Source organism: Dicentrarchus labrax, unplaced genomic scaffold, assembly GCF_905237075.1.
Source record: "Dicentrarchus labrax unplaced genomic scaffold, dlabrax2021, whole genome shotgun sequence".
NCBI lineage: Eukaryota > Metazoa > Chordata > Actinopteri > Moronidae > Dicentrarchus > Dicentrarchus labrax.
Window position 1 is genome coordinate 23,347,912 of NW_026136701.1, and position 24,784 is coordinate 23,372,695.

General features: G+C 40.5%; 1 protein-coding gene across 4 annotated transcripts in view; it reads right to left on the minus strand.

Annotated features, from left to right (window-relative positions):
- The window catches only part of LOC127368552 (neuropilin-1a), a 122,338-nt gene that overhangs the window by 91,959 nt on the left and 5,595 nt on the right, over positions 1–24,784 (minus strand). For all 4 annotated transcript variants that reach the window (XM_051409480.1, XM_051409489.1, XM_051409499.1 and 1 more), the window contains exon 3: positions 6,541–6,722. In XM_051409480.1, the coding sequence (XP_051265440.1) occupies positions 6,541–6,722 (182 nt within the window). The remainder of the gene's footprint in view (positions 1–6,540; positions 6,723–24,784) is intronic.

The window sequence follows — 24,784 nt, forward strand, 5'->3', positions numbered from 1 at the left end:
CCTATAGACTGTTGGCTTATGACATAAAGCCTTCTGAAAAATTCACTACGCAGTAACAACAGGTGACATGAATGTCTCCTGATAAAAAATACAAACGGAACAGCGGCGAACGCGGCAGCTGTTATGTCATTGTTGTTTTTTTGTACACAAGCTGTTTCCTCCACAGTCACATCGACACTGTCGTTACCGCTCATGAAAAATCTCGGCGTCGGCTCGCATCAGTCAACCGGCGGCTGGCAGTTCACACCTTTCTTGTCATAAAGTGACACAGGGTTGCAAAGAAGGTGACTGATCTCTGTGGGAGGAAGACCGGACAAGGGTCAATCATCTCTGGGAGGCATTTGTGTGTGTGTGTGTGTGTGTGTGTGTGTGTGTGTGTGTGTGTGTGTGTGTGTGTGTGTGTGTTAGGGATTCTTATGTTGCCAGGTCAGATGTGACCTGCATGTTATCTGAGCATGCTCGTAAACCCGAATCCACACACACGGAGACACACACTCCAGTGGACCCCTTGCTGTTGACACAGGTGGTGTCATTAAAAGGGCGACATGATGAACGATGTGGAAGGGATGAGGCAAGCTTCGATCCTGCTCAGCTGGCACTCTTTCCACCTGTGTGTGTGTGTGTGTGTGTGTGTGTGTGTGTGTGTGTGTGTGTGTGTGTGTGTGTTGAGTAGATCTTTGCTTTGTGAGAAGTCTGTGCTGCTGCATATCTGTCAAGGTCAGAAATGAATGTGATTTCAGGGTAAAAATATCCTTGAAAGTTCATAAAATGCCTTGAATTTAAAAACTAATAACTATAAAAAATATTTTTTTTTTGTAGCTATCATGCATTAATGCAAGACTTGAACCACATGGGCCACTGTCGGCTCGGAGCCCATCGCCAGCTGATTCTATTCAGAGCGTTGTGGACGAGAGCAACAAAGCGCCTTTTGATCCAAAGACGAGCGAGTACACATCTAAGAAGTGGAATACATTTCTGACTTCCTACAAACCGCTGTATCAACAAAAGATGAAACAAACTAGAATCCATTCAGAGGCAGCATACCTTCAACCAGGCTTCGCTTCATTCAAACAAGCAAAAAAAAAAAAAGAAACAAAAAAGGTCAGAAATGTTATGAAATCCTGAATCCAAGCCTAAAACAGACAATCTGTTCTCTGGCCTGTGGCTGAACTGTCTTCCAAATTTCATTTTATCTGTAACAAGGCTGCCAATGAAGCCAAAAAGGTCACATTCTCTCAGTTAAAATGTCTTAAAAAGACCAAAGTGAGCCAAAAACCCAACACTGTTGCCATATGTAAGTGTTTACATATTTTTGATATTGTTTGTTGTTCAGAGGTTGCATACATTGTGTGTTCAAGCGTATCGTGTTATGTCACTAACACGAGCGCGTATACTTCCCTCAAACAGCACGGTACATTGCTCTCATCTCTCATTGGCTCATTCTCTGTCCATCCATCTTTCTTCCTTTTTTTCATCTTTTTATCAACGACCCTTCAATCAACCGTGGCTCACCCCCTCCCCCCCACACACACCGCCGTTGACTAAACCGCTGAGACATGTGTTTCTGGTTTGAAAACCTGCAATAAAACGAGAGAGTTGGGGCAAATATAGTTCCGGGACGCTGAGGAAGGCTCACTTGGCTATCATTTATAAATGATATGTATTCTGTGGTCAGCAGAGGGTGGAGTTATGGTTATGGTTATGAGAGGCGGATGTGCCGGAGCTTTACAGCCCAACGCTCATTAGACAGAGATTTACCCACTTTTGCTGAGCACTATCTTTAGGGCCAAACTGAGCTTGTCATCTGTAGGAGGGTTTCGGCTTTTTGTGGTGGTGTTTTGGGGTTTTCGCAGCGTAATGACAGACAAGGAAGAGAGAGTCAGACAAAAGGGAGGAGAGGTAAAGAGAACGACAGATATAGAGACACAGAAAGGTTTGTAGACTCATATAATTCTCAATATATTTAATGATTTAACTTAATAATTGCTGTAACTTTTAGCCTCTTAATTTGGTCTGAACTCTGAATAGCCTTTAATTCTAATCGAATATACTTGTCTTGCTTAAAAATAGACACATGTAATGATATTGACTCTAAAACCAGATTAACCCTTAAAAGAAATGTTTAAATCAGAAACTCCTCTGGGTAATTATATTCCCTCAATTCCCAGAAATACAGAGGATATAAGGTCACCAATGATAGTTATGACTCTGCTGGTCATGCTTACAAGAAACCGACGTTGGCGGTTGGCTTACAACATGCTTCTTCTGCCTTTGGTACTAAGAGAGGACAGTCATTTATTGCACAAGAAACAAAAACATTTTTTAGAGTCATTTTTTTAGCGTCTGAACCAAACAACCAATGCTGTCGTGTTTCTGGTGGAAACCCTGAACCTATAAAGTAGCTTCATGAGAGTCAGAAAACTGAGATATAATATTGTGTATTGTATATTTTTTGGTGCTAGACTAAGTCACATAATGTTATTCCAAACATCAGCACTTGGTAATATTCCAGTGCATGGTGAAATAACTACAATACACACTTTATTCATGCAAGAAAAAGCAGGTTGGACATTTCTTAAAGATCTTACAGGTGGACAGTAACACCTAATTGACCCAACAGTAAACGGGGAGTCAGAGAAGTAGACAAACATCCTTATTAAGATTCATTATGTTAAGATCCAGTTCATTATACATACATTATGTAAAATATGTGTCAATTATATGTATTACGCATAATTTTAACTTTTTCACTATTTGTCTGATTGCTTTTTGTTCCATCATTGGTCACTTTTTAATTATTCTTTTTTGGGATGTATTTGAATCCTGTAGGCCTGTTGGTTTCTTATAACCTCACCATCACTTAACTTTGATCATAAATGAAGTGTTTTGTGGTCATATGTCTGCAGAATTGCTTAAAAATCGTATATAAAACACGTCTGATATCTAAAATTGAGTATTTTCTGTCAAACTGTGCCGCTCTGACACTTCAAGGCTTACTATTTGATGCACTATTAGATGCAAACAACTGTTCTGAGATCAAAGAACAAAAACAGAGAGAGTGATTTAGTACCACAGAGACAAAGAGGGAGGTCTCAATAGAGTATAAAGCCTGTTTGTAACCAGAGCAGCGGCTCCATTTAGCAGCGAGTTTCAATATGCTGTTCTGACTGTAATGGATTTTAAATGTGGTGAGGAGGAAGGCAGCGACATGGCAGGGGGATTACCTGAGTGAGTACAAGTGCTGTTTTTAACTTGTTAGAGGGTAGAGGACCCATATTGAGGCCAACACACACACACACTCCCCCACACACATGCTGTCCTAGTTTTCCAAGCCCCTCTTCTATGCCAGAGCATCCATCTCATCTGCAGGTCACCCCTGTTGCCTCCAAGGACAAACAGCCCATTAGCTAAATGAGCCTGGGGTCCCGTGCACCTGTCTGCTGCTCGCACACATTACACAAACACACACACAAAGAAAACCAGATCTACATTGACTATTCTGAATCACAAAGACAGAAAGATATAGGCACATAGTAACACAAGATAAACAAACTGCATCAAAAAGATACACACACAAAGGTAGATCGAGCCACATTCTCTCTCTCTCTCTCTCTCTCTCTCACTCACACACACACACACACACACACACACACACACACACACACAGAGAGATACCATCTTCCTGCAGCTGAACAGTAGCCGGTAGTGAAGAGACAGCAGCCAGACGTTCTCAGCAAGCAACAAAAACAACAGGAAAACTGTTGCCCTGACAAACACAAGGAGGGACAGCAGCAACGCGCAGAGACACACAGATGTGTCATCCGTGCCTTGTTCATACCCTGCAGGTTCACACCAGCAGACAACAGGAGAGCGTCAAACTGGCTCGTTGTATTCATCCACTGACTGCATTAATAGAAAATAGTCAAAGCAGTGGTCAGGTTAGAGCAGATTTGAATTTTCTAAATCAAATCTCAGCTTTCAGGTGGTCAAACCATAAGGTCAGTGCAGTAACTGTAGTGGAGCTTTTGATTATATCACATGATCCTCATCAGCACAGTTAAAGCGGAAGTTCAAAGTTAATTATCCAGCAAGTAAAAAACAAGACAAAATCTTAAAATCTACAATTCCATGAAAACTGGGCTGAGGATGAAAATGTGACTGAAAGCTTCTGAACAGCTACTAAATGGACCTTGTGGTGAGACTGTTTTCTAAACTGCTGTTTTAAAAATAAAAATGTACTTAAACCCTTATACAGTCTTTTTAGACTTCAGAATCATGTAAGTAGCTAGTTAATTTTGGTTTTTAGATATATCTTTGTCTAATTAACACTAGAGGAAGTGGAACTAAACAAACTGACATTTTAAATTCCATTTACTTACATAAATGGATGGTTTATCCTTGTTCTATTTAACTTTCATCACCATCACAGGTGTCCATTTCATAAAAAAAGATAAAAAGATATTGAAAGTAACTGGCATGCTGACCCAGACTGCAGCACCAGTTTGATCAATGCATCAGCGATCAAAGCTCATATGGAAATCATCACACATCTATTATGGAAACTATATCTGTACGAAATCCCAAATGATGCTCTGCTGACCTACTTTTAAAGATTTATTACACTGACTTTCTAATAACATCCTGTCATTCATTGGTCACAGCTCCACTTTGCACTCTGAAATTAAAGTCGATACAAGCTGAATTGAAAGGGTGTATCTGAATTAGGGCTGTACTTTGTAGCTTAGAGAGAACAGACTGCAGTGCAGAGCCTGGAGGAGCTCCGCTGTGAACAGGGCCCCCAACCCTGCTCATATTATTGCCTTACTCCTCATTCAAGTACAAAAAAAGCACCTGCCTATCCATTTTTCACAATACAATACAGTGCTTTTCAAACGGAAGTCCACCTGGGGATTGTTATTTCTGGACCCTGTAATTCCATGAATGGTTATTGCTCTCAGGGGTGCAAACAAAAAAAAAGAAGAGAGAAGATGAGGAATCTCACATAAACGCATGTTCCCTCGTTATCTGATTTATCTCCAGTCCCCGTTGGTGGAAACTGAAGTGGTCGCAGGAGACTCGCCGTTTGGCAGCTACCCAAGTGGACCCACGGGGGAAGAGCAAATACAAATGTAGGACACGGGAGCAAGGTTCCTTCCTTGACGGGCCCTGTTTATGTTAGCCTATCCTGCTGGCATCCTGCCCCAGCTGGGACTCACTGTCCCTCCAATGGAATTCTGGGTCTTTGAGTTCATTTGACTAGCAGAGGTCAGTGTACCAGAGGGTTAACCTCAGGCTGTTTGGACAACCTTGGACAAGACTGTGGACATAGATTAATATTATCTGAAAGGGTATTTTGGGATGCTGGTTACTGTTTGATTAACAATCTAAGAAAAAAGATGCTTTTGTTGTGCGTAATTTAAAGAATAATTCAGATTTTATTTTATTATATTTTACAACTTTGGTCTTATTGTCTCATTTGCTTATCATAACACTGGGATCTGGAAACAGGACAAAATCAAGGATGCAAGAAACGAGCAGTCAGATGATCAGACGGGTTATAAATGAGCCAATTAGCTAGATTATCTAAAAACACTTTATTTGAGATAAAACTGACAGTGAGTGCGCCTAAAAAGTCAGTAATCCCTAATTGCACAGTTATGTTAAAGATCCCCTCCAGACTTGTTTTAAGACAATTGTCACACAGGTTATCATTTGTTATTTTTGATTGGCTGTCAAGCTCGCGAGGGAGGGTTTTAGCCAATATGAGCTGGCCTGAGGGCAGAGGAGAAAGAAATGGAGAGAAGAGATATGGATGCTAGAGAGTGGTGTGCTGCAGATGAATGTACATAGAAACCTTTTATTGAGGCCGTGATGAGAATGAATGATCACCCTCATCCCTGAAGTAGTTTTAGTTTCTGTCTCTTTGTTAACGTAACTGAACTGAAGCCAACATCGAGCTCCACGTACGGCTGTTCGAGTTGACCTCGCGGTCGAGGCTAGCATCCTTTTCCTGAGTTATGATATGTTATGTTGTAGTATAGTTATAAGGGCCAGTGGTAATTCAATTTGACAGTTTTCCTTCATTTTCTCTTCCATGTAGGTTAGGCTAACCTGGATTGTTTGTTTCCAACCTGTATGACCATCTCATCACTCAGTCAGACATCTTTTTACCTTACCTTTACTTGGTGAGTATGATGCCAACACTCAGTGAATAAAAACAGGTTGTATGGCACCAGATTTCCCTTTAAGCCACAGAGGACATGTGTAAAATGTATTCAATTCTGATTATTTTTCATTATGTGTATAGCAAGGTGATCCATGAGATCGATCCAAAGGCTACATAACAAACCTGTGGAAACCTGGCTAAACTACAATTGAATTTAAATCGTCTGTTTTCCATCAGGCGATTTATCACATTCAGCGGAGTGTGTAGAAAACAGCAGGCTCTTTTGGCTTTTAGCTGAAGCTGCTTTCCAATACAAGCAGCTACAACAAGGACGTTACAACGGTTATATCATGAAACAGCAGACCAGTACACACCTGTCTTGAAGACCTCGTAGCGAACAGAGAACCCCGCTCCGTGTGTCTCATAGTCAGAGACGAACTTGATGAGGAGCTGGCTGCCGCTGGAGATGATTGGAGACGGTGCAATCTTCCCGCAAAACTTCCCCAACATGGCTGAAAGCTCGTCCCCGCCATTGTAAACCTCCACGTAGTCGTACCTATAGGAGGAGAGAGGAGATGAAAGGTTTACGCTGCTGCAAATAGGTGCAATACATATCTTTAGATGAATATGAGCGCATGATTGATTTTTACATTAACCTGTCCCAGTGGATTACTGGGCTGCAGTGTTTTATGCCTCTTTGCTTGAATGCACACAGCTTCTGAGCATATGCATGATTAATTATTGTGTCTGAGCTTAATTTATCTGTCTAAAACCTCATTTAGGCTATGCAAAGTTGATTAGTTATTCCGCGATTAGTGGTGATGCAATTTAAAGAGGCCTTCCACTGATTTTACATGAGAAGGACTAATCCCTACAAATGTCCAACAGAAAGCTGGTGTTACAGACTGGAGGCATGGCGAGGCGTTGTTTGTTTAAAGCCCTGATGAAGACCTACAGTGGTCAAAACATGTTGGCTTTTTTAATCATTTAGCAATTACAGTAAAGGCTTTTTAATGTATTCCTTCCTCGTTGCTATTTTTGGTAATGCCTGGATTGCCTTTTTGTTGATCCTGGAGGCACAGAGCGTCTAATGAAAGACACAAACTAGCTGCTTTATGGGAAATGTAGGATCAGACATTTTGGAGCTTGACCCATAGAAAATCGAAGTTAGGATATGATAGCTGCTGCTGCGTTAATATTGACCGTTCTTTTCTTGCAGGTCTCTCAACTTTATGTAAATACAGAGCACAATTTAATTTCCTAACATGAACACGTACTGTGACCGTACTGTTAAATAACTGTTTCTATCTTCTCTTGAATGTAATTCCTGTACACTTTGTGCTAGTGAAGCACACTGTGAAACCACAACAAAGGATGCATATCTGTGTTTCTCAAACATGTTTACTTCTTCCAGTATTTCCTCATTTTGACTGAATTGAGAAGTTTCCCCAAATGCCAATCTGGTCAGCTGATCTGCTTTGGAATGTTTTGTCTTCTTGTCCGTATAGCTGCTGCTGCGGGAACATGCTGTAAATCATGACTCAATTGAATGACGGAAGATTTCCATGTTACAGCAGCAAATTTGAGCCTTTCACAGTGAAGAAAATACAGCAGCTGTAATAGTGTATTATTCAATGAATGTTGGGTGCTCGTCTGTCTTCCTTTGCACGGTGAAATGATCAATGTTTATAGTTGTATGATTTCAACAGACTACAGTATAGTCACAGATAATTTGTGAGTCACCATCACGTAAGGTACATTTAATCTCAAAGAAGATATATAGGAACATGTCAGCATGCACATTCAGAGAAAACCCTATTTTCCCCACAAGTAAGATATATGACCAGATATTTAGCTCCATATATCCACTGGGCTACATCTGAAGTTAAAAAACACCTTGTGTGCATGTTTTTACTGTTCTCACTGACAAGAAAACAGCAGCTCTGTCTCAAGTATGTGTGGGGAAAGAAGAAAAAAAGACATCAGATTTCGGAAAGGATTGGACAGAAGCTGCTGTCTCCAGGAGTGAGAAAGGAACAGGCAGAGAGAGAGAGAGAGAGAGAGAGAGAGAGAGAGAGAGAGAGAGAGAGAGAGAGAGGAGAGAGGGGCAGAAATGCACAAAAAAATATGAACACATGGCAGTGTGAAGCACTGGGAGGCTCTGAGGATCCCACTGAGCGCACTGAGAGACTTCATCAGTCTCCGCTGTCTGCATGGACCTCCCACCACCGCTGCAGCACCTCCTCCTTTACCAGCCCCCCTGTCCACCCACTGTCCGCTTCACAACATCTCAAGTGTGTGTAAGTGGGTACTCTGGAAGTGCACGCTGTTTGTATGTGACCTCTCTAAAAATATTATGTGTGTGTGTGTGTGTGTGTGTGTGTGTGTGTGTGTGCTGTATATATGTTCTGCAAAGTATCCAAATTGATCTAAGGGCGGATATAAGTGGTCAAGTAACTCCAAAGTGTGTGTTCTATCTATCTATGTGAGTGTGTGTGTGCAGACTCTCTCTGTGCTGCACTGTAGCTGATTGAATCACAGAGCCTGTAGAGGATTTACGTCTTATACGTGCGTGAGAAAGCGTGCTGAGATGCAAGGTGAGTCCATGACTAAATTGCTGATTATACAAGGACAAGGCCGGGCCTTGGGAGTATAAAGCCTGATAAACTGTTGTGTTGCAGATTGTCTTTCAGTTCTAAGTTTGACTCTTCCCAAACCATTTTAGCTCGTGACCCTTCAGCCTAGCAATGCCTACTGGTGCAAATCTAGGAGTTGCGAGCAGTGCAAACGTCAAAGTGCACATACAGTTATTTCTAGCAGCTACAGACAGAGTTTCATGATATGAAAGGTTTTTAAAGTATCTGGCCTCAATAGACCAAAATGCAATACACAAAACATTCTGTCCCACCATTTGGTTTTCTGAAGTAGAACACACTTTGTGCTGCTATCACTATCATGCAGTCGAACTACACAAAATAATCCACAGATAAGTGGTTCAACAAAGCTCTCAAGTATCAGCCGACATGGCAGGCAAAGGGATATTTCCATAAACTTCAATAATGGAGATCTGTGTTTTATCTACAGAAAAGAAGAATAAGGTGCAATAAAATGTAGATGTAGCAGAAGTACATTTCAACCTTTTATCACAAAATTATTCCAGCAAGTGAAAATCACATACTGATGATAATTGAGTATATACAGTCATCCCTGACATACTCATACACTTATCTTGTAATGATAATTGCAGTTGCATGCTGATTTCTATAACATCAGTGTTGTCTGGACTTCTCAAATGGAAAAATAATCAACAATCAGACCCACTTCTGCGTAACCTCTACTTATCTACTTTACTTTCCCTGGAAACTTCAGAGTATGTTCAGGATTTTCATACCAGGTCGATCATATCAGAAATGTGAAAAGACTCCGAACAGATAATCTGTGCTGACCATCAGACCTGACCCAGACTCAGATGTACCCTCTGGCCATGAGGATGCGAAAACCCAGGGGGAATCCATTAGATGTAGCCTATACCTCTATACCATAGACATCAAGACTCTGGTACACCTTTGGTGGAACATGTAAATCAAGATTTACTTTGAAAACTTGTTTTATAGTCTTCATGTGTATGGTTTTAAGTGTTTTGTTCGCATTCTTTTACCATGTTTTTCACATCTGACATTCTTCTTGTGTAGACATTTGTCTTTCATTATGTCCATACTGTCTGAAAGCACTTTGCGACTGTTTTGATAAGTGCTGTACAAATAAAGCACATTATGCAGAACTTGTTATATGATATAACAAGCTTCTTCCTCCTGCAGCCAGCTGTGGAAACAACTTTGCCTGGTGAGGATATCTAAAAGCTGAAAAGGGTAAAATAGTACAAACCAGGACCTGAATGCTCACATCAGCTGTGGTGTCCTTGAACAAGACAGATAATCCATACCACCCTTTGGGGTCTCTGTGATGAAGCCGAGCCTGACCTCTGACCTCTCTGACAAGAGAACAGAGAGTTTTTCTAAGGATGCTGGGTAGAATATCAAAATATTCCTCCAGCATGGCGGCTTGCTGATCAGCAGTAAAAGCTCTCAGGTAAGAATGTGTGTCTAATGAGACCCTTCCCTCCAGAAACACCGATTCAAAGGAAGACCTCCTGACCCAGCCAGATAAATAACTGTGCAAGGTTTTAACATTTTTGCATACAGCCGAACCAGAACAGACAAAAACACCTATAGCGTTCCCACATGGTGAAAAACTTCATCAGCAGGTTTGGACCGAAGCTCAGACAGTCAGCTTGTCTCAGACTCGAGGAATTCGGCTGTTGACTGCTGATTTTCCTCATGGCTAACAACATTAGCGTGCAGACAGAAAGCTTGTTAGGTGGTGGTTTTCAAAGAGTCTCTTCATGGGTTTCGACGTGGGAAAGTTGATTTTTCCCTTCAAATCTCTTACAGACATCTTGATTTAAAGGTTTAGGTCTGGATTTGTGAACGATGGACAAATGGAGGACAGGTAGACAGACAATATGGTCTTGAAAAATATATAACAACATAATAATAAACATATATTTCTAAAGATAATTTCTGTATTTTTCTTTCATTATAATGAAAAGAAATGTCGCAATAAAGAAAGGGCCCATGCAATATAGGTCCCCGGCCTGAATCGAACCAGGGACAATACTGCTATATGATATTCGTCTTAGACCACTGAAGACAGCGAGACATCCCTCAATGGGCATCATTTTAAACATTAGAAGAGGTTTTACTTTTTAATATTCACCTGAAACAAGCAAAAAGATGTTTCCCTCAACAAGAGACCTGATCAATCAATAGAATCATCTAGCACAATCATACAGGAGAAGTTGCAGGTAGCAAACTGACAACAATTAACACTGCATAAAAAAATCAATACAAATTCATAATTCAACACCACCAGCAGCAAAAGCAGCAGCAGCAGAGCTCTGACTCTCTCGATACATCCTGGTGTAACATACTGCCAGTCATTTGCTTAATGAACATCAACTTGCATATGACTGCTGCAGCTACATCCTCTGAAAACCTGAATATCGAATTTGATTAATAAACAACGGTAACATTTCTACACTGTCAAACATACAGTAATTCTCAGTTTTATACACATAATGTATCAGCCGTGCTGACAGCTAAGGGCATAAACAATGGTTTTCATGTTTAAATCGAGGAATTTGAGCCGGAGGTGTACAAAATCTGTTCTTTCTCCGACTTTATGTTTCTCTCTGTCTCTCAGTATTATTCTCCATGTGTTCACAGAGAGCTTTACACGCCCGGTGAGGAATGGACTTAAGTGTTCACTTGTAAAGTCTTAGTGCCGACGGTGATGTTTAGGTGATGGCGTTTTTATTCATAGCATCAAACTTGCACCTCGCTCCCCCTCCTCTCCCATCGCTGTCTTACGGAGACTCATCAAATAAAAGCCATAGGGAGAGAGAGAGAGAGAGAGAGAGGGATGGAGGGAAAGTGTGTGTTTGGATGAATGTGTGTCTGTCTGCATGCAGATGGCTACACTCACTCACTCAGTCACTCCAGCCAGTCCTGGAGGCAGTCGGTGTTTACCGAGACAGGCCGTTTAATGAAGTGGGTCTGTCTCCTCACACTCTAGTTAAGGAGAGTCTTTCAGTCTGCAGCCCTGCAGCCTCCTCGCCATCTAACACACATCACTCATTAACCACACCGGCTACTCGTGCCCTCCAAATGCAGCTGTCCGTAGCAAATGCCTTGCTCAAGGGCAAAACAATCGCTACTCCATCTGCAGGCCCAACACCAGATGTTTAATTTCACATTTTATGCTATTAAGTGGTACTTCTACCCACAGTGATGCACAGAACAGGAGGTTCAAGTGAACTAGATGTCAAGCTTAATAAGCAACCAGTAGCAGGAGGTTCAAGGGAAGGTCAGGAGATGTACATGTTTAATGCTGCATCTTGAAGACGTGTTGGTTAAAGTAGGAATCTAGAAGAATTTAAGAAAGAGAAAGAAAAATGTGCAGCTATATACCGGTAACTGATATATAAAAAACACTACATACTCAGGGCTGAAAAAGTGACCACTTATCCATGTTTTAGGGTAAACAAAACAACAATGATTTGACCAATCAAAGATAAGGAATTAAAGGACACTCTTCACCCTAGAATTGATTCTTTTGTTAAAGATGTCAATGCAGCAAGGTACAGCAGTAGTAAGTTCTATATCAATTTAAATACAATAGAATTAGAGCATTAATAATAGAGAAACTTGCATTTACATAATACATACTCTGTAATTTCAGTTCTACCTCAGTTCTGAAACTAACACTACCCTTCAATCAGCAGAAATAATGCTTTATTTAAAATGATAAGAGGTGGGTGGTTAGCATCATCAGGAAAAAGTAACACCTACAGAAAACAAATCCAATTAATTAGAGATAAAATCCAATAAGAATCTCTAATTATTCAGTTGTCTCACAGTATGATAAGACCCACTGAGATACGTGATACAGTAACTGACCACAGCAGTGACCGCTGAGCACTGACAATGTTGCAAAATTGCAAAATTAAATAAATAAGATCCAGACAGAGAAGGGGAATTTTCACACAGCCCCACATTCCTTCCCGCCTTCTTCCCAAGCTACTGGAGCTATAAGCAGACGCCCTCGCCCTGCTCCGCTCATACACTACAGCTCATTAACATGCTCGCGGTGTTGTGTTGTTTTGCTCTCCCCCCGCGGCCAACTTCTTAACACACATCTGGAAGGTATCACGGGAGCATTTATGGGGCGAATTTTGAGCTGTCGTTACATTCACCTCCTGCGAAGCAAAGCTAAAGCTGGGAATGACTCAGTGTTTCTGCAGAGCAGCCTCACACCTCTCTTCGTTCATTTATTCCATCCACCTCTCTTTTCCCTTCATCTGAATCTGTCTGTGCAAACACCGTCTGCTCTCCACCTTCCTCTCCAGACATTAAAAGATTCTTCCAAAAACTTGCACCTCTCTATAAACCATGTGGCTCTAAAGGAAACATTCGTCTTTTGATACACCCAGACCAAACTTTCAGGGGTTCAGGTTTGATCAAGTATTGTAATAAACAGTTTGGCATGCCCGTTTTCCCCCAACAGGCCTCGTCTACTTCTACTTCATGTAGTAATTTCCTTCATTACCCAGAATGGCTTTCAACAACCTCAGGAAAACGGTGTGAACTTGTTGCACTCAGTTGCTGACAGAGAGAGCGATGGTGCCATCCAGAGAGAGGTTGCAATTCTTGTCCAAACAGGCTTGTGTGGGTACAAGTGTGGATGCCTCTACCTGTGTGATTGTTAAACGTCAGTTCAAACTGCTCTTTTTGTTTGATTCTGAGGGTCTGACACCTAAACCTTAAGTTTATTGTCAATTCAAAAACAGTTTTAGGGTGACCTCCTACTTTCTGTTTCCTGTTATTGATGCAACCTGAAATGACACATACTTTGCAAATATTATTTGCAAGTTAATGTTTTCAGTTTTTAACATGCCAAAAAGCAGCTTAATTATCCACATAAAAGTTCTCCAGTACCAGCTTCATTTAAATCAAAGAATATGTTAACTTATATGTGTTCTGCCTTGGTGTTTACATTATTTTGTGCACCCTTTTCTAAACAGAATTTAGTTGACTCTGGATCCAATAAGTTGATGAGCTATTGAGAGCTTAGTCACGTTTTGAATTTAACACAACGGCCTTGGCCAAAAAATGCTGTCAACATTATATTAGAGCCTGACACACACACTCAACCTTTTTCACATGAGGAACCATAACCACTACATATCTAACCCCAACCCTAACCAGAAGCTTAACCCTAAAATTAAATTGTTTACCTTGTCTGGACCAGCTTTTTTGTCTCTTGTAATTGGGAGGTAAGTCCCACAAATTTGACTGTGTGAGTAGATTTATGTCCTCACAATGTAAGTAATACAAGTTTGCACACTCAAATACACAGCACACACACACACACACACACACACACACACACACACACACACACACACACAGGAGAAGCTGCAGGCTACAATGTTCAAATTTTATAATACATGAGTGATTTCTGTGTTGTAGTGCCGACAAACTCAGTCTGACCAGTCGTTCTTAGCTCTGCTGGGAGGCTACAGATGGCACATGTGTGTGTGTGTGTGTGTGTGTGTGTTTGTATCAGAGTGTGTGAGCAGAAAGCACACTACAACGCCACCTGCCATTACACACACACACACACCACACACACACACACACACACACACACACACACCAGTCCATCCCTCCCCGCTTCTCACCTCCCTCGTGTTCACCAAAAAATCGACATCATCTTCCTCTCACTGTCTTACTCACTCTGAGTACTCACTACAGCTCATGTCGTCTGTCTCACATGCATACGTACGCACACACAAACACACACTCATATTTGCAGAAATACTTGTTTTAGCACACCCACCCACTTCTGCACAAGTTTTTACTTCTATACTTGTGAGGAACTACATTCCTAACAGTGTTAAGAATCACTGGCATTAAGGGATAGCAGGCGGTGTGGGATTGAGCTCAGACACAAGAAAACTTAATTTACCTGGAAGTTCTGTAGAGACTTGCTGAAAACCTCTTTAGTGTGATGCTTGTCACCGTGATTACAGGCTCAAACGAATATGAGGTTCTGCTTGGCACAAAGTCATGGAAATTGCTGGAGAACCTGGCAGGTTGCTTATTTACACAATTATTGTTAACGAGCAATACTCGCAAGGCTTGTGCAACCCTGTCTTCTCGAAATTAAGTTTATTTAATAATACTAATTAGTTTTCCGAATTATGTTGTGGATTTTGATCACAGGCAATGTTTTCTTGGATGACTGAAATATGCAAAACATTTTGGACTTTGACACTAGAAACAGGGGTTAGCAACCTGTATGTGGTGAGTTTTAGGCAACTAAAGCCCTTTGGTTAAAGTTAGAGAAAGATTGCAGTTTTCTTGACAGTAAATAAGTTAAAACACATTATGTACTGTGCTTTTATTCAATGTTAACTTTTGCAATATTTAACCAAGAACCTAAACATAACCATACAGTGTATTCATACTTTTTTGTTGTCTGTGACATTTTACATAGTCTGAGTGGCATTGTGTTTCCATTTAAACGTACTTGCTCTTGCAAAGAACTATCACTGCCTGATCTTTATCATCCCCCAATCTTAACCTAAGACTAAGTATACCCCAACCCCTACAATAAAGGCTTAATCCATAAATAGCCCTTTCACTAAGTGAGGACAAAACATTTCCACAGTCCACACAAAGAAGAAAAACTCATTATTATTGTTTACAGAGCCGCTCATTAGAGCACTAACTAGATGCCATTTTCTCTCATACACATAAAGCACACACACTCACATCTTCACACTAAGAAATACTTACTCGTGCCACCCGTCCACCCACACACATTTAATTTTATAACTGCGACTGTAACAAAAGCAATAAACACACATTTCAAAACAAACAAAACACTGATTAGATGATACATTATTTGGTAAACCCAGTGTCTTATAGTATGATGAAGAACAACTCCTAAAATGGAGAAAATGTATTTGAGCAAATCCTATTAAAACCAGTGAGATCACACACACACACACACACACACACACACAACACCACACACAACCACACAAACTCCCTCCTCTGCCCAAAAAATAAATTGGGCCAAGTAGCCAAAGTATGAATATCCTCATCCTTCACCTCGGCCGTGCAGATACAAAGCCACGCCAGCACAATCCTGCTGGGAAATTAAAACGGAGACGAGGAGGAGGTGGAATTTGTTCTCATTTAGGAAGTCTTAATCTGACAGAGGAGGGAAGGAGAACGCCCCCCCCTTAGACAGACTGTTTAGGGACCCTGAAGGATGAAATGAGATTTGGTGCAAACTCAATGGGGTTTAATATGAAAAAGATGAAAAAGAACAAAAGTCAAAGTCGACATTTTGGGGAGAAGAGAAGTTTCTCTCAGGGTCAAAGTGTTGCTACTCTGTGTGTGCTTTACGGAAAACAAAGTGAGATAGTTACTACATCCCGAGTCTGTCTGGGTAACCTTAGACTTAAATAAACACAGAAGGGTGTTTCCAAGTATAAATTCAGGGAAAGGCAAAAAAAAAAAAACGTCTCGTCTGTACCTGAGAGATTTGGGAGGAAAAAGGCCTTTTGTCAACCGACACTCAATCCACACCTCGATAAAGTGAGTTAGGGGCAAAGCAATAAACACTGTGTCACTTCCACTGCACTCTGACATGTGTTCACCCTCGACAAGTTCATCTGCATCCACAGAGAGGCCTGGCTGACTATACATTCACCTCTTGTTCCGAGAAACATGTGACATTAATTATCTGGCTGTATTCAGACACACATACAGAAACCCCAGCAGGCATTGCTTCAGTTTGGCAACGAGAGTCTAGTTGACAGACAGACAGGGTCCGGGGAGGCTGATAGAAAGACGAAGAGCAAACAGTTGGACGTTGTGAAACAGCATTCATTTGAGAAAAGGACTTTATTCCTGTCGGTGTGACTTAACGAGTTGCATTTGAGAAATCAGGTTTATTCCGTAACAGCGCCTGAAAAGATGTTTCAATGTCATATTAAAGTTAATATTGAATATTACACAAAGTCAACATTATGTTTTGTCTAACTAGTCTGTTTGTATATTGAAGGAAGGTGTCTAGTATAGCAGACTGTAAGCTAGCTTATAAATATAACAGAAATAACTTTTTTTTTTTAATATATGAAGCTTATACTGCACTTTTAACATTAGCACAGGCAATATAATGAAGATATGTTTTTAGTGCTGGCAGGTCAGTTTTCTTTGATTAAATGTAGCTATAAACATTACAGTTTTGAGGTGTTTACACTTTCCTTTACTAGATTTCACAGAGAAATATTGTCCTCTTTACTTCTGCGTTGAGCTTAGTTACAAATAACTTTAATAAAGATAAAGACAGAAAACATGATAAATTCAAAGTTTTGATGCCTTTTCACTGATTTGACTACCAAACATGTTGTAATGTGGTTGGGAACAGCCTCACAAGAACCAGCTGAAACATTATAAATCATTTAACGCTGTGAAGGGACCATTTCTCATAATAAAGACCTTGACTTTTAAAAACTAATACAGCAGCTATAATAATGTAGAACTTTCCCTTGTAATGGAGAACTGCAACTTGGTGCTTTTGATACCCCAGTAAAAGACCGCCACCATTCATCCTAGTGTGCAATGTACTAAAGCGTTGGCATAAAATACAAGAACAAATTATTTTCTGTTGACACACCGATGATTTTGCTCTCAACACATGACTAACACACCCATTTCCTTAAAACCTGTTGTTTCCTTCAGTCAGAAGTCTGATTCAAAATAACTCAGAGCTCATGACACAGATGAACACTGAGTCACTCCAGTGTTCACTGTACTCCTCAAAGTACCAAAAACTTAATATAACGAACTTCAGAGACACAACGCTCCTGCAAAAACAGTAATCTACACACTCACATATTTTAGAATATCAAAATAAAAGCCCCAGGTTTTGTTTCGCAAAGTGTCGAGCTGACCTGAAAGATTCAAGTCATCATTCATGTCTGTTACATCCATGTATGTATTTGTTTTATTTTAGTTGTGTATGCATATCTCTGTGTGTGTGCCTCCCACACACTTTATTGTTTGTCCACAAGATGTGTGTGTGTGTGTGTGTGTGTGTGTGTATCTTCGCCCTACATGTCTCAATGGGAGGTCACCCTGGGGCATTTTCTACCCAGACAGATACAACACATTCCTTTACAAGCTGAGAAAGAAAAAGACTTTATTGTCCGTGCTGCTACAGCCATATAGACTCCATTGGGGGCCGGTTTCCCATTGCACATATGTAAAAGAACAAAGCCTCGCAGGGCACTCGTCCTCCTCGGAAAAGGTCAAGACACAGTTTGACCCACTGACTGACTTCTGACCCCCATATCCCGACTATGACCTATCCCTAGCGTGACATTGAGTTTTCACAGGCCCTTTTAAGTTCACAAGGTGGCAGATTTCCCATTTATATTTGGAGGATTGTGTCTTGTGACTTTTGGGTCGTTCAGAAACATGTAGGTCAGTTTAATTTGTACACATTTCAGAGAGAAAGAAGTAGGTCGAAGGCTTGTCTGTAAATCTATCTACATCAGAAACTGTAATGAAGGTGAAGACATGTAGAATTCCTATGATTGAGTCAACTTGGAGATATTTGAATCACTTTTAAGTTCATGTGAGGCCATTTTCACATTTTTGAGCCAATTGGACAGGTTTTACTGCTTTGCTGAGGTGTGAAAGCTGCTCTAGCTGGACTGCAGTTCTGAAAACAGTCTAAAGTAGATTCCCATGGAGTCAATACCAAATGTGAAAGCCAACTGCTTCACAATCTTGAAGTTGAATAACATCATTGGTGTCACATTAGTGTCACCGAGTGCATAAAAAATACAGCAAGCATGAATATGTATAGGATTATTCACTTCAGCACATCTGGTTCCTGCATTGTTATGAATTTCTTCTTTGAAGGTGCTGCTACATTATGACATGCCATACACCAAGGCATGACTCATTTCCTTTGCTGCTATCAAGGCCATAGTAACAAAAAAGAAACTTCTCTGTTTACGAAATACATTTTTCAGCGATGCGATGATGGCAGAGTTGATGAGTGTTGTGATCCGTGTTTCTGATGGAAGTATGGATGAAGCCTGAGCCTGAAAACTCCCTTAGACTTTGAAGATTTAAAAGTAGCCAACCATCATCACCCAAATGCCTGCGCCTCTTTGGATAAAACCTCCAAACTCATTCAACCAGTTAATCCAGGAATCCACAAAGCCATCCATTTACTGACATCTCTGTCATTTTCTACTGTACATCCAAATGTGAGCTTTAATACGAGATAACAGCCAATAGAAGCCGTGTGCAAAAGTAGTTCAAACCAAAGCTTTATCGTCAATCTAAAATCCTCCTTACACTTTGATAGATGCTCCTCTTTCGTGCGTGAGTGTGTATTTTACTTTCGGGACATCTGGAGTGTATCAGCGAGTGTATCCTGTAAATCCTGGGATTGCAGCTGTGCATGCGTGTGACGTTGCTAACAGGGTTTCCACCCCCTCTCCCCGAGCCGAACTCTCTCCTCGTTAATCTGCTCGTTAAGGATCTAACCTGACACATGTTTTCATTTGTGTGTGAAAGCGCAAGCGTTTGTGTAAGTGTGTGTGTGTTTATGTGCGACTCACTGATGAGCAGGGGATCCACAAAAGGTCTGATTACGCTTACAGTTAATCTGTTAGTTTTATTGTGTGTGTGTGTGTGTGTGCATGTGTATTTTCATACTTACGTACGCATGTTTATACAGTATTTTCCTGTGTATGTGTGAGCTGATTCGTATGGGAAGCAGAGTTTGGGTCTTTAATTGTTTGGAAAAGAAAATCCAAACAATGTACAGTTGCATAAAAGAAACAATAGCAGGATTCAAAGTTCACCCTTCCTTCCATTAGACAAATATTTGCTGCTGAGGGACAAGAGTCAGCTGGAGAAAGCCAGCCAATGCTCGTACTCTGCTATTATGTCTCATCTATACATGGTGGAAACCAGGAATGATATTTATTGACAGACAAACTCTGAACTTTGTAACACTGATTTCTGGCACCAAGCAGCCTATTGAGGATATTGTACACCAGACTGCAACAACAACAATGTAAACTTAATAACTGTCAAAAAAGATACGTCATGTGACTATGTTTTTTTTTGATAATTTGAAAGGAAACTTGAATGTGTTGTCTTTCATTTATAGTAGTAGTTTTAGTTTTAGGTATCTTCATCAAACTCAATTCTATTGAATTATCAAATAAACTAAAGTATAAATTCAAGGCTGTATATGTATTTTTCTTAAGGTACATCCTTGTGCTGTCAGACGTTGTTTTTTCAACCTGCATACAATAACAGAGTAAATCTGAAGCAAACTAAATCTAAATACTAAAACATATTGATTTATTTAGCAAAAGCATAAAGTCCTCCATCCATCTATTCAACTTTGGTGTTGACTACTTGCTTAACCTTGCCAGCTAGCCTCACAGCTTATAGCTATATGATACATTTTAGGGGAACGCTTACGGTTCAGGCTTTCATCAACATTGTTTCCAGATAAAGTGGGAGGATATTTTCAGGAAAAAAAGCTCTGATAAACCCTTTGTACACTACCAAGTTGAAAGGAGAGCAGATACTGGACACCAGAAACATGACTTTGTACGACTGCTTATCTCTCTGCTCTCTCCTAACATGTTAGACATCAGTGTTTAGCTTCTATTGTTTTCAAGTGGATTCTTACACCAATAATGTTGCAGCCTTTGCTGATGATGCTTAGATATAAACCACTACAATGACAATGACAGCTGTGTGTATAGTTTGCTTAGTCATCATTTAGTGCGTAGACTAGTTTTTATTAGAAAGCCACGAGTTCAAGTTGCACACAGTGAAACGTTCAGCATCATTTCTCCAAATCGTGGAGAAGAAGACACGGAGCATATGGCGAACAGAGGAAAAACTCAGCCGAAAACATGGCGAGGGCACATGGAGTTCAGAGAGTGTGAGGAGAGACAGACAGAGAGAGAGAAAGTGATGGTGCAGGACGTGACGGGATGAAAAAAAGCAACAGAACAGCCTGAGGGTGGAGGAGGAGGAGAAACAGCGAGAGGTCTGTCACTGAGGTCAGGATCAGACTGACCATGCCAACCAGCCTGAAGCCCTCTGTCTCTCTGAGTCTGTCTGTACCCTTCTGCTCTCTCTCTGTTCATCTTTGCATCTTTTGCTTAGTCTTCATCTCAGAGATCACAGTATTCTTTACAACATTTCCTCCTCTTGTTTCACTTCTCCTTTTCTTTCCTCTCTGCTTTTTAATTTCTATTTCTATTTTTTTCGGTCTCTCATTAATATATCAAGTTCTCTGAGGGTCACACAAAATGACCAGAAGGGATTTAATGATTAAACTAATTTCCTCTGTCTGTCAGCACTTTAAGGGAATCCCAGACTGGAGACCCCACTGCAGCATGGGAAATGTATTAATTTTGGAAAGCAAAGATGGCATGAGAAAAGGGAGAGGTTATAGATTTTATATCACTGTGGAACCAAAATCAAACCAAACTAAGCTTTTAGAGGTAAAATCTGACTTTTCCATCCCAATTAAAACCTAAAATTGTCAATGTTTTGTGAATATTTTCTGTTTTCAAATTACACATTTTTTGCAATAAGAAGATAAAATGGGAACCGTATTACATAAGACAAGACAATGGTTCATTCGGACTACAAACAGGAAAAACAAAACAAGTATCCATCTTTCATTTACCTAATTCTTATGGCTCTTTTGTACTTCAGAGTAACAAACTGAAGGAACATGTTGCTGAAAAACAAAGAACAAACAACCCGATCATTTTTGGAGGCTCACGCCTCAAATTTCCTTGGAAGTGAGCCACGGGCTAACCATTCTGTGACAGCGGCACATTCAGTCTTCCTGTTTTGTGTGGCTGCTGTGGAACTGAAAAATACAACCATCTGGAGGGGATGGTTTTATTTTCTTTAAAACTGGCAAAGTGAGACTGAATGCTGAACAGAATATTTGTGATGTGGCGCATTTTTGTGCTGCGGCACAAACATGAGACTAAACAACTGATGCTGTTGTTTTGCACTTTCACAACAAGAGGTCATCAAGATTGTGAACTAAAGTTTATCCAACTCTATATCCATCCCTTCAGTAATCCATCCTTTCATCCCACAATGCTTCAAGCCATCTGATGATTCATACGACTGTCCCGCAATTCTTTCATCTATCATTCGACAATACATCCAATTCTTCTATCTATTCACCCATCGCTCTATCTCAATTAGTTCAGACCATCAATCTATATATCCATCCATTCATACTATCTATCCATCCTGCCATCTTTACATAATCATCCAACAATCCATTTCTTATTCATCCAGCATCTTACCATCCATCCCTCCATCTCTCCATCCTTCCATCCTGCATTTCTTCCAACCATCTGATTCATCTACAGTATCTATTAGCTCCATCTATCATACAGCAATCCATCCATCATCCACCTTGGGATTCATCCATCCATCATCTTTCCATTTATTGTCCAGAAATTCATTCACCAATTTTCCAGCAATCCAATCCAACAATCGATATATCCTTCCAGCCCTAAATCCTTCCATTTATGGTCCAACAATCGATTTCATCCTTCATCCAACAATCAATCCAATCATCCATCCATTAATCCGTTTATTGTTCCATCAGATGATTCATCCATCCATCCTTCCAGCCATCTGTTGATTTATTAATCTATCCTGCCATTTGTCCATCTGTCATTCAACGATACATCTTTCCTTAGATCCATCAAACTATCTTTTGATTAATTCATCCATTTATCCATCCAAACATCCATCCATCTAAAAAATTTGCAGATCCATCCATTGATTCATTAATATTCTGCCATCTCTTCATTGATCTGTTGATCCTTTCATATATCTTGACATTCTTCCATCATCTAGCAATCCATCTACCCATCAGTTGATCCATCAGTGCAGCCTACCATCCTTCCATCCAGCCCATTAGCAATCAATTAATCAATATATCTGTCTCTGCATTACCATCCAACAATGTATTCATATTTAATCCATCTGTTTATCCGTCCATCCGTCCGTCCGTCCATCCATCCATCCATCCATCCATCCATCCAAACCTTTATACATGAACTAAAACACTGTATATGTAAAATACTTGAATTGATTCTTAATTTGTTCTTTAACGTCATCCTGATCAGCCAGCTTTGAAAATGAAGTGATTCAAAAACATAATCCATAACTGCCTTTGTAAACAACACAGCCCCCATATATATATTTATATATAGACACACACACACACAAATGCCCTCAAAATGTGTGTTTCCATTCATGTGACAACTGCGGGCTGTGGGATGTCGGTCCTGTGACTGTGTCTCTGCTTGAGGAAAGATTTTCTGACAAACCACTGAGCACATTGCCTCGGGACATACTATAAGGATAAAGTGGTCCTTCCATCACACTGTAGAGGAATTTATAGCATCTCCCTCTATTTCTTTCTCTTTTTTGTTCTGTTTTTCACCCCACAAGCTGTTATCATCATGGGATTATCAAGACGTTGCAGTTATTCTGTGTTGAAGTCTCGTGATTTACTTCTTTGCTGCACCCACTTTTCCTCAACATGCCCCGTCTGTGCCACATCTGTCAGTTAGGCGTGGTCCGAACTTTTACACTGTCAGTTGTTTAGGTCCATCTAGCTAAAACTATAAACCAATTCAGCAGCCCTGCAATAAACACTGCCTTCATGAAGGTAATAATGATTGTAGTATTGTGTCCACCCTAATTGTATCAAAAAACATTACAGACACCTCTCTCAGTATAACCATACAATTCAACATCACCACAAACTACAGTCTCCAAAATGATTATAAAGTTAAATCAACTTCTCTCTAAACCAGTTTCAACTAAAAGTGAGCACTGTGACCTTTACAATAGTAGGATTTATTGTAGGTTGTGGCATTAAGTGTAAGCATTAGTTTTAGCTAGGTGGACCTACTAAACTGAAAAGTGTGTAGATAAAGAGAACAGTCAGGATTATAAAAATGCCTTTTTATTGTAGCTGATGGAAGTGTCTTATACAGATGGGTGACAAAATAAAGGAAAAACCATCAATTGTCTTAGTGAGGTGTTGGTTAGCATAGATTCTACAAGTCTGTGGAACTGGAGGGATGAACACAATGTGGTTGCTGTCTAACATGCCCCAAAATCCCAAATGTGCCATCAGTGTTCCCTTTGTTTTGAGATCTGGTGATTGTGAAGGCCAAAGCATTTGATTCACATCATTTCCATAATCACCAAAACATTCACTGCCCCCTCGTTAACAGTATAAACCCACTAATAATAACCCAAGATGTGACATCAAACGCGGGTACGTACAGTAGATTTTCCCCATTAAAGTTACCCAGGGCACAAAACTGCACAAGAATGTGTGTTAGAGAATTTGCAGAGCATGCACACTGTAGCTGTGTTTGCACCACAGAGTGCACACGAAGCATACTGTAAGTGACAGAAAGTTTGGTTGCCTGTGTGTGAGTATGCGTTGTGTGTGTGAGTAGTGTGTATGTGTGAGGTGCAGACCGTGCCAGTACAGCCTCATGTAGGAGGAAACAGTTCAGCCAACTCCTAAAAAGATGTCCCAAATTATCCCGCCACCGACGCATGTTCCTTACCCATGCCTCTGCTCTATTTTACCGCACTCCGCAGGGATTCACTTTGTCGGCCACGCTATTTCAGACGTGGACGTGAGACAAGGCTTGTTCTGGTGCCGCTCCAGATTGGCTACGGAGGCAGAGCCGATGGATCTTAGCGTGTCTGAACAAAAGTGTTACTGGTTCTCGTCTACAGCAACGTCTGTTCACTGAGCGCAGATTGTGTCACTAGAGACTTTGTCGAAGGAAAAGGTTGTCGTTGGAATTATCACCCAGACTGACTGTTTTGCAGAAGCTCACGAAGGCCTTAT